We start from the raw sequence: 11,462 nt of genomic DNA, 5'->3' as shown, positions 1-11,462 counted from the left end.
CAATTGTAAGTCTCAGTGGTTTAAGGGATTTAGAAAATCCAGTTTAGACCTAATCCAAAGAAAAACAAAAACAAAAAAAACCCTGAAGCATGCCTTCCACGGTTTAGGTCAGATTTATACTGGGTCTTAATATTCTGTTCAATCTAAGACACCTAGGATTGTTCTCCAACAGAGGAACCTACAGATGGCCAATCTCAGAAGGCACTTCTTCTGTACTTGGTAAATACGTTCCCTTATAATATTCTCTGGAAGTATCCAGGAGGTGACCTGGGCTTCACAAGTAAATCTCCAGAAAATGTAAATCAAAATTTCAGATAATTCAAATGTGGTTCTTGATGATTACTGGAAGGGAACAGGGGCAGAAAGCTTATTTGACAGAATGATAGAAATACAGGTACCTTCTTTATTCCCATTATTATAGTTGTAATTATTGTTTTAAAAAAGTAAGTTAATATGTTTTAATTAAAGATCATCATGAATATACTCAGTAGAATTATACTTTCCTGGGGTATATAACTAAACTATGACAAATATCTACCCTCAAGGAAATAATTCAGTAAATACAACTCCCAATTGAGTTATACAGGATGTGACTCTAGCCCTTTAGTTGTGGTAAAAGGCACAGCTGGGGTATAGGATGAGGAGTTAGGGACGCTTTTGTCCTCTTTAACATTGAATCTGTGGCCTCATTAAGTCAGCTGTGTCACCATTTCCTTGCTTCAGAATACTTATCTTCCCTGTTGGAACTTAAGAGATTATTCACTTCCTGTTTTAAAAACATTTTTTAAACAATAATGTTTTAAAAAACAACTATAATAACATTGTATAAAACAAAAGAAGCTTATAGAGGAAAAGTTAACTAATTCCATGTAATAACATGTGGTTTTTAATCATATTTGTTTGATCAGAAAAAATATATAGGGTTATGATAGTTAAGATTAATAGCTAAGTCTCAGTAGTTCAGTCTTCTTAACCACCAATATTCTAAATGGATATAACATTAAGAAGTAAGAGAAGCCTTCATTATATTCAGCTCTTATATTTATAATAAAATGTTAAGTGTAAAAAGATGGTATGCATGAATGTTTTCTTTTCTAAAAGGAAATATACGATATAATTTTCAATTTGGGTAGTTACGACAAACATCATTACTGAAAGTGGATAAATTAGCTTCATAAGGAAAATAATGGTTTCTATTATGGTGAAAACTATCCCACTTGCACTTGAAACAAGTTTGTAATATTTAAAATGTATTTTTAAAATATCCTTATTAAAGCATCGAATTACTCCCAAAGCTACTCTTCACTTTGCAAAGTCAGTATGAAAATAACAAATATAGCCTTCAGGCTGAATAAGTTTACTATAAAAAGCTTAGCAAACTATGTAATAAGATGTTACTAATTCCAACATTAACCAAAAAATGGACAAAAAAACAAAAGTACTTTCAGAAAAATTAAATAATTTTTTGCTTTTTATATTGGGAATTTTCATTTATACTCCATTTCACTTAAGACACTCAAAAAGATCTTGTTTTTCTGACTTTGTACACTCAGATCACATGACCTTTTTGACATTTTTTAAGAAACCACATGCACCTGGGGTTGTGTTAAATGTCAGACCCTTATCTCTCTGTAAAACAAATTATCTAAATTCTTTCAACCTGTTGAAGGCATTTTAAACCACAGAAGAGGAGACAAAAATGTATTTCAATTGTTTTAAGGAAGTGCATGGTCAAATATACCATGTTTTTCACACTCATACTAAAAAGTAGCCCCTAAAAATGTTGTTTTTACATGTTTTTAAGAATGCTTTGAAACAAACTCTTCACTATTACATTGAAGTATTAGCTACCTTTGCCTTGAATGTAATATAGGTCTACATTGAATATAAGTACTCAGAGCACAGTCTGATACTATATAAGAGCTATCTGTTAGCTGCTACTTCTAGAAATTACTTTGTAATGCAATAAGCAACCAGTTGTTTATTGTGTTGTTCATGATAGTAGGAACTCAATGTTTTTGGGTTGCCAAATCATTAAGAATTAGAACACCAAGAATCATTTCTCTTTCATTTAACTTTAGGGACATATACTAACAATAAGTAATCAAGTGGGATTTATTCCACACAAAAGCAACTTTTGGGTTATATATGTCACTGGGTCGGTACAGAGAAAAAGCTTAAATAAATGCATTTGTATCTTTAGTTTCTGTCCTCAGCCACCTCTCTCTTAGGGATTGCAACTTCCCCTACAGCTTCATCTTTCATCTTTCTGTAACTGACTCTCACATTAATATTTCAGCCTTTACCTCTGAGCTCAACACAGTATTTCCACTTGCCCCAAAGACTTCAAACTCTACATATTCAAAACTATCATCCCTCCACACATCACCCCTAGTTTATTCCTCTGTCTGAATTCTTTACCTCTTACAGGATATCCATTCCTCTCAGCCTCTAAGAACTATTCACTTTTTTCAACTACCATTATCACTGCCCCTGTTCAAGCTTTATTGCATACTAGCATAGAACATTCCAATAACCTCCTTATTGGTCACTCCATTTTATTTTATTTTATTTTTTAGTTATTATTATTTTTAATTTTTCTGAATGTAGTTGACACAGTGTTACATTAGTTTCAGGTGTACGACAGTGATTCAATTTCTCTATACATTATGCTATGTTCACAAGTGTAACTGCTATCTGCATCAAACAATGCTACTACAGTGTCATTGACTATATTCCCTATAGTGTGCCTTTTATTCCTGTGACTTATTCACTCTATAACTGGAAGCCTGTTATCTCCCACTCCCCTTCCCCCATTTTGCCCATCTCCTCATCCCCTTCCCTCTAGCAACTAATTTAGCATACTACCTTCTAGGTCCACCCATGCTGTCTCAGATAATATGACTCCATCCCTTTTTATGGCTGCATAATATTCCATTGTGCATATATACCACATTTTCCTTATCCATTCATTTATCAATAGACACTTAGGTTGCTTCTATATCTCGGCTATTGTACATAATGCTGCAATAAACGTAGGGGTGCGTATATCTTTCTGAATTAGTGTTTTTGTTTTCCTTGGGTAAATACCCAGTAGTAGAACTCTGGATCAAATGGTATTTCTATTTTTTAATTATTATTTTAAAACATTTTTTAATGTTTTATTTATTTTTGAAAGAGACTGAGACAGAGTGGAAGTGGGGGAGGGGCAGAGAGAGAGGAGACACAGAATTCAAAGCAGGCTCCAGGCTCTGAGCTGTTAGCACAGGGCCTGATGTGGCACTTGAATCCACCTTGAGATCATGACCCGAGCCAAAGTTGAACACCCAACCAACTGAGCCACCCACGAACACCTATTATTATTTTTGACTTTAGAGAGAGAGAGGGTGAGTGGAGGAAAGTGACAGAGCAGGGAGTTGGGTGGGGGGAGAAAGGGAGAGAGGAGGGGGGAGAAAGAGAGAATCTCAAGCAGACTCCATGCTCAGTGCAGAGCCTGATGCAGGGCTCAAACCCACGACCCTGGGATCCTGACCTGAACCAAAATCAAGAGTCAGATACTCAACTGACTGAATCACCCAGGTGTCCCTATTTCTACTTTTAAGAGGAACTTCCATACTGTTTCCCACAATGGCTGTACTAACTTGCATTCCCACCAACAGTGCGTGAGGATTCCTTGTTTTCTACATCCTCACCAATACTTGTTGTTTCTTGTCTTTTTTTATTTTAGCCAGATGTAAAGTGATATTCCACTGGGGTTTTGTATTGCATTTCCCTGATGGTCAGTGATAACAAGCATCTTTTCATGTGTCTGTTGCTGGCCACCCCATTTAATCTCTATTTCCTCTAATTTATCCTACATATTACTGTTAAGTTTATGTTCCTAACAGATAATCTTTATCTCTTATTCTTTTGCTTATTTTTTTTAAGTATTGTATGCTGATAGAATAAGATCAAAACTGCTTCATTTAGCATCCAAGACCATCAATGTCTTGGTCCCTCTAGCAATACTATCCCTCATACAGCCTACCCCCAGCCAATGGGTCTGCTCACATTCACCTGACTTCCATGCTTTATGCTGTTCTGCCTCTATACCTTTGATCATCTAACTTCCTTCACAGTCCACCTCCCTTGCCAGCAAGCCCATTTCCTTCCTTAACTTATTCATTCTTCAAAGCCCAATCAAAATATATTCCAGAGGCGCCTGTGTGGCTCAGTCAGTTACGTGTCCAACTCTTGATCTCAGTTCAGGTCTTGATATCAGGATTGTGAGTTCAAGTTCTACACTGGGTTCCATGCTTAGCATGAAGCCTACTTAAAAAGGGGGGAGTGGCACCTGGGTGGCTCAGTTGGTTAAGTATCCCACTCTTGGATTCTGCTCAAGTCAGGATCTCAGTTCATGAGTTTGAGCCCCATGTTGGGGTCCACGCTGACAGTGTGGAGCCTGTTTGGGATTCTCTCTCTCCATCTCTGTTTGCCCTTCTCCTGCTTACTCATGCTCTCTCTCTCTCAAAATAAGAAAAAAAAAAATAAACATTGAAAAAAAATTTTAAGATATTCCAGGAATACTTGCCAGGAAGCCTTTCTGACACTTTCTTTCCTCCCCAAAGCATTAATCAATCTCTGTCTTCCTGTCCTCTTATAGTAACAAGCACATCCTGCCTTTATAATAGTTATTTATATTTCCAGTTTACCTCCTTTACTAAATTCGTTATAGACAGGTTCCATTTCTGTCATTCTATTCTTCCATTTGAATACAGTATGGGGGAATGTCCTCAAAGGTTTGCAGTATTACTCTATTCCAATTTTAGCCTATAATTAAAATATACAATGTAACACAAGATATGGCTTAATTATAATTATCACTGACCCATACATTATTTTTCTCTAATAAGGAAAAATGACTCCCTAGAGGTAAGAGTTGTTTCTAAACGAAGTCAAATTTTTCAAAAAAAAAAAAAAAAAAACCTTTAGAATTAATGCTTTTTCTGTATTAGAGGAAAAGGTGATGACTATGACTTTTTTACGGGTATATCTGCCTCCAATCATTAAGAAATGAAATCAGAAATTTTTCTATTCATCATATATAAATATAATTAACATAACCATGTGGTAAAAATCACAAGGATACTTTCAACATTGTTTACTGAATTCCAACTTTTACAATAATTCCGGCTTATGTTATTTCATTTTTGTACCAAAATTTCTAGTATTTATCCTAAAAGGAGGCTGGAGTCTTTGACCCCACCTACTTTGGCCTCCTTATTTGAGCCTTTAGCATCCATCTCTCAGTAGTTCAGGTTTATAATCACCCTCAAAACTTGTAGTCTCTAATAAATCAAATAAACCTTATAAATAACCAGAGATTTTTTCCTTCAGAGTTAATGTTATTACAACGAATTTTTCCAATGATTTTTCCCAGAGATAAAACAGGAAAAGTCTATGCCTTATTAGGAAAGTTGGGTGGCACCAATGATCAAAAACTGAAAAATTAGATGCATAGTTCTATGGTAAATCTGTAATGCTTAATCAAAAAAAGATATGATTATTCAGTTGAAATACCAATAGGTTAACTAAAATAAGAAAATCTATATAATTCTGCTCATTAGTCTCATTAATCAATATAAATCTTGAGTGAGGAAAATAAATAAGATTCAAATAAGATAAAAATGATCAGCCCTTTCACAGCCATCAATTTCAACATCAAATTGTTAAGAAAGTTACAGCTATTTAGAATGTCAATGGAAAAGATCATTACATGATATGATGAATACATAATAAATACTATATTATATGACATAAGCAGTATTTTAGCTTTCAAGAGAACCTATTTACCCATCTATTTGGAAGGAAGGAAAAAGAGTACCATCCATCCCTCTCTAAAATAAACAGCATATACAAAAATTAACTCAAAGTGGATCATAGATCTAAATGTAAACTCAAAAACTATAAAACTCTTAGAAGAAAATATAGATGTAAATCTTCATGAGCTCAAGACAGCAGAAGACAAAATTTGTATGTGAAATGTCCTGATTTTTAATATTGAGCCTGTACCATTCTAGTGTGCCAGATTCAGCCCATAGACTACCTGTGTGTGACCTCAGATTTATAAAAACTCCTTAATTTATAAACATATTATGCTTTCAAATTGCCATTGCGGGGCGCCTGGGTGGCTCAGTCGGTTAAGCCTCCGACTTCGGCTCAGGTCAGATCTCATCTTCGTGAGTTTGAGCCCTGCGTCAGGCTCTGTGCTGACAGCTGGCTCAGAGCCTGGAGCCTGCTTCCAGTTCTGTATCTCCTTCTCTCTCTGCCCCTCCCCCTCTCATGCTCTGTCTCTCTCTGTATCAAAAATAAATAAAAACATTTAAAAAATTAAAAAAAAAATTGTCATTGCAAACTTGGGAACTCCAAATATATTTCTCCATAAAAGTAAAAGAAGAGGCTATTTGGTTTCCAGACCCATTACATAGTTAAACCATAGTACTAAACTAATAGTACTATGTCATCTACCCTCCATGATTAACATTGTTTATATTTTAAAATGTATTCTAATTTTCAATGTTAGACTTCAGAAAGTTCAAAATGGTAGATTCAAGGGCAATAAGAGGGAAGGAGATGATTGGGAAGAATTTAAGAAAATAAATAAGGAGCCTTACAGGGCTACTGGTGAAGAAGGATCTTAGGCAAGAATTCCAATTGCTATCATGGGTAGTAAAAGAAACTTCTGGAATTTTTCTAAAGATCTGTGGCTTCTGTAAACAAACTTTAAAAAAGAGAAAAGAAAAGAAAAAAAGAGGTGTCTCAGCAGCAGCAAAAGCTGAAAAGAACTGAAGCCCTGGGGTGCAGGGTGGCTCAGTCAGTTAAGCATCAGACTTTGTCCCAGGTCATGATCTCACAGCTTGTGAGTTCGAGCTGAGCCCCGTGTCGGGCCCTGTGCTGATAGCTCCGAGGCTGGAGCCTGCTTCAGATTCTGTGTCTCCCTCTCTCTCCCTGCCTCTCCCTCACTCATCCTGTCTGTCTGTCTGTCTGTCTCTCTCTCTCTCTCTCTCTAAAGAATAAACAAACATTAAAAATTTTTTTTAAAAAAGAAGAAGAAGAAACGTAACCCCAGCTCCAAGGGGCAGTAATCTCTGGAAGAATTCTGTCAGTTGCTGCTAAGTCAGACCAGAGAGTACCAAATAATTAGCTCTAACAAAAATTATAAGGGCAATAAATTCAAAAATAAATCTTCAGTCTTACTAAAAAATCAAAATAAAATTTATTTTCTAAAGGTACATTTTATTGCTAAAGTATAAATGGATTGACATTTTTTCCTAACTGAAATTCACCCACGAATGCTTCTGTAACTCTAAAATTTTACTCGTGGATAAATATTCTATTTGGAGATTATCCATAGCAAAGATTTAACCTCAGAAGATAACTACTACCTAGTATTTATGATTTCCTAAATAATTACTACCTATTATTGATGGTTGCACTTTGCTAAAATTCGGTTAATGTGCAGCTAAGGAAATGTGACTATTTTAACACTATTCTAAGAGTACACTTGACTTAAAAAATGAAATCTCGGGGGCGCCTGGGTGACTCAGTCGGTTAAGCGTCTGGCTTCGGCTCAGGTCATGATCTCGCGGTTCGTGGGTTCAAGCCCTGTGGCAGGCTCTGTGCTGACAGCTCAGAGCCTGGAGCCTGTTTCAGATTCTGTGTCTCCCTCTCTCTCTCTAACCCTCCCTGTTCACGCTGTCTCTCTCTGTCTCTCAAAAATAAATAAAAAACATCTAAAAAATGAAATCTGGAAATTTTTGGAAGTCATTAACCAGAGATGCTTCACATTATGACTTTATCATGTAATTCTAAAGAATACTCTACAATCTGTCTCTAAAGATCAGCTGATACATGTTCAGATCAACATTAAAATTGCTTTACTATTACTAGATAAAATCTGATTAGGAAAATAAACCTGCTACACACACACACACACACACACACACCCCCCAACAGGAATGACCCCTGGATTGACTTTATGGGCACTTCTTCCCAATTAACAGAAGATACTGCTCTAAGTAGTTGTAGTTTACCAAATTTTGGATCATCAAGGTATCTGCTCCCTTCCATGAGTAGACATCAAATGTATAATATGATTTAGAAAGGATATTAATATTATGAGCTTATTAGGACTTATTAAGTAAGGAGATACTTTAAATGTCTTCTATTACTATTATTTACTTAAATAGACACCCAAATCCTTTTCCAGATATTATATGCTCGTAAGGCCTCAGAATTATTTTTAAAAGAATCATTAGCCTTTAACTGCATTTACACAGATTCACTAAAAAAGCTGGGGCACCTGGGTGGCTCAGTCAGTTACGCATCTGACTTTGGCTCAGGTCATGATCTCGCAGTCAGTGAGTTCCAGCCTTGGCATCGGGCTGGGTGCTGACAGCTCAGAGCCTGGAGCCTGTTTTGGATTCTGTGTTTCCCTCTCCTGCTTGCGCTGTCTCTTTCTCTCTCTCCCTCTCTCTCTCAGAAATAAATAAACATTAAAAAAATTTAAATATAAGAAAAAAAGAAAATAAATTAAATATGAGTATTTCTTGTATTTCAAATATGAGTGTTTCTTATATTTCTTGGCTCAAATAATACAATTGCCACGGCCCATCAGGCAACATGGAAAATAAGAGAAAAAAGTGTAAATAGGAAGAAGAGATTTCATTTTTGAACCCAGCCCAAATCTGCCTTAAGAACTATTTAATAGTCTGTCCTTAAAATAAACTGTTAAGACATCTTAATTGATTACCATATGTACCTTGCTGAGCTAAAGTTGATCTTAGCATCCCAGTCTTTGACCAGATTTTTATTTGTCCATCTTCTCCAACTATAAAGAGAAAATAATAATTAATATTTTTATCTATAGAAAACAAATTTAAACATTAAATTTGCATATAAAAATCAGTATATCATACTAATACATATTTAAAATTCAGATACAATTTACTCATTAAATGTAGTGTTTCATAACTATAAAACTTAAATGAAGTTACTTTGAAACAATTTTATCAGAGTACACCCAACTTCCATGCCAAAACCTTTTATTTTTTTTCCCAAATCTTAGAAGACTTATGAGTATATTATTCAAATATGCTTTCCTTTTCCCTGAAATCTCCATTTTAGAATTCTAAGAAAAGTGCTTTCAGTGCAAACAAAGAGTTGCAGGCAAATTCCAGTGAGGTGGGGAAGAATGGAGTGAAATAGTAGCCTTTTCTTTTGAACAGCTTGCCTAAAATAAAGAGGAAGTTGTATCTAGAGAGTTGTACTTGTTAAAGGCAGGATTATTTCATTCTTCTCATTTTCAATATGGATAACATCTGAACACATTTATATGCTGAAAAAGAAACCCCTGGAAAAGGACAAGTTGAAAAAATAGGCAAGAGAAGGAACAACTCATTGAAAAAAGTCTTAAAAGAAAGCCCAGGGAATAGGTGTAACTATGTATCCACAAACTCTTTGTTATTCCTCCCTTTATTAGGTGGAGCTTAATTTCTCTCTTCTTCAGTGTGGGCTACACTTAGTGACTTACTTCTAATAGAATGTGGTAGAAATCATAGAGAATGACTTCCAAGGGTGGTTCATAAAATATATTGTGGCTTCCATCTTGCTCTCTCTTGGATCCCTCACTTACGAAGCCTGCTGTCATGTTACAACACTCAGGCAGCCCTACGGAGAAGACCGTGGGCTGAGGAACCAAGGCCTGCTGCCAACAGTCAGAAAGGAACTAAGACCTCTTGCCAAGAGCATGTGAGTGAGCCATCTTGGAAGTAGCCCCAATCAAGCCTTTTACATTATTAAAGCCCTATCCAACATCTTGAGTCTGAGACAAAACTACCCAACCAAATTAAATCTTCCCTGTCCCACAGAAATTGTGAGATAATACATGTTTACTATCTTTAGCCATTACCTTTTGGGGTAATTTGTTAGGCAATAATAGATAACTAATACCATAGAGGAAGATAAGAATACTTGGCAGTAAAGCAGGAGATGGGAGTGAGATGGGATGGGGGTAAAGGTCAGTTCCATAATATTTTGAATTTTAAAATTTTAAAGAATTACAACTTTTATTTATCCTATAACTGACCATTTCAAAAGTCTTGACTGAACATTCTCCATAAATCATAAATGATTAATATGACATTCTCAACTATAACATTATCTAGCAGGCTAGTTCAATGCTTTGCCAATTATCTGCTCTTGAACAATGAAAGACACTATTACTAAAGAAAATATTCTGATTCCATGAAAATTTTCCATTAAAAATTTCATTTAAACCATCATTTTTGCAGACAACTTACCTGTAACTAATGCTGTTCCTTCATAATTCCATCTTCCTGCAAGAACTGCTCCACAGTGAGCTTCTACACTTTTTTCCACTCTTCCTAACTTAGAGATCAGATGAAATTTACCTAAAAGAAATTACACTTGAGAAATCATTTGTATTTTCTCAATCGACAAATATCTGTTGAGTACCTACTGATACTACATTAGCATAGTGCTGGCACGAGAGACATAAGGACAAGTAATATTCCTACTCAAATAATTGTTTCTACTGTCTTTTTTTAATGTTTATTTATTTATTTATGAGGGAGAGAGAAAGAGAGTGAGAAAGAGAGGGAGACAGAATACCAAGCAAGCTCCGCACTGTCAGCTCAGAGCCCTCTATGGGAATCAAACTCACAAACTGTGAGATCATGACCTGAGCCAAAATCGAGAATACAACTCTTAACCAACTGAGCCACCCAGGCACCCCAATTGGACCTACTTTCGAGAAACAAACAAATATATTGGAAAATAAGCATGAAAACATAGAAAATCTTGAAACAAGTGGTATAATAGAAATATGTACATGATGCTATTATGATAGATCAGAGGGACAATAAAACTTGCATTGGGATATGGCCAAAGGGGGTCAAGAGAAATGTCAGGAAAGCCTTCTAATTCAGCAGGGTTTTGCAGTCTTGTTTGTTGCTGTTGTTTGTTTGCAGACTATCAAAAAGCTGGAAAAGGTGTAGAGGACAGGAACCAGGACAGTTAAATGATGTTAAATAATATACTGAGGTATAATAAAAAATTTTAAGAGTTTAGTTAAGCAAAAATCTATTCTAATTGGGCAGCACTAAACCAAAAGTGGTTAAGAGTTATTTTACCAACAGAAGCTCAGGGAGAGACTTTTATAGGGAAAAGGTAGAAGCAAAGTACGGAAATTATTGATTGGCTATAGCCTAAGGCCTTGTTGGCTGTTTTTGATGTGTTGTGCTTTGGTTTCAATTTCAAAACTTTAAGATGTTTGCAGACTTAGATTTTGGTTTGTTCATGACAGCCAAAGGCATTAGGGCCACCTCTCTTTAATGGTCTAGTTGTTAATTAATTTAATAATTGATAATTCCAAATCTCAAAATACTTGCTTTGTATGATTT

At 35.5% G+C, this 11,462-nt stretch overlaps 1 protein-coding gene across 3 annotated transcripts in view; it reads right to left on the bottom strand.

Annotated features, from left to right (window-relative positions):
* Positions 1–11,462, bottom strand: part of IFT80 (intraflagellar transport 80) — a 156,601-nt gene that overhangs the window by 118,457 nt on the left and 26,682 nt on the right. For all 3 annotated transcript variants that reach the window (XM_029939968.1, XM_029939966.1, XM_029939967.1), the window contains exons 5-6: positions 10,341–10,451; positions 8,801–8,869 (exon numbers count right to left, since the gene is read on the bottom strand). In XM_029939968.1, coding sequence (XP_029795828.1) covers positions 8,801–8,869; positions 10,341–10,451 — 180 coding nt within the window. The remainder of the gene's footprint in view (positions 1–8,800; positions 8,870–10,340; positions 10,452–11,462) is intronic.

Source organism: Suricata suricatta, chromosome 5 (genome assembly GCF_006229205.1).
Source record: "Suricata suricatta isolate VVHF042 chromosome 5, meerkat_22Aug2017_6uvM2_HiC, whole genome shotgun sequence".
Classification (NCBI taxonomy): Eukaryota; Metazoa; Chordata; class Mammalia; order Carnivora; family Herpestidae; genus Suricata; species Suricata suricatta.
Note: the sequence above shows the minus strand (reverse complement) of the source record. Positions and strands in the feature narration are given on the sequence as shown.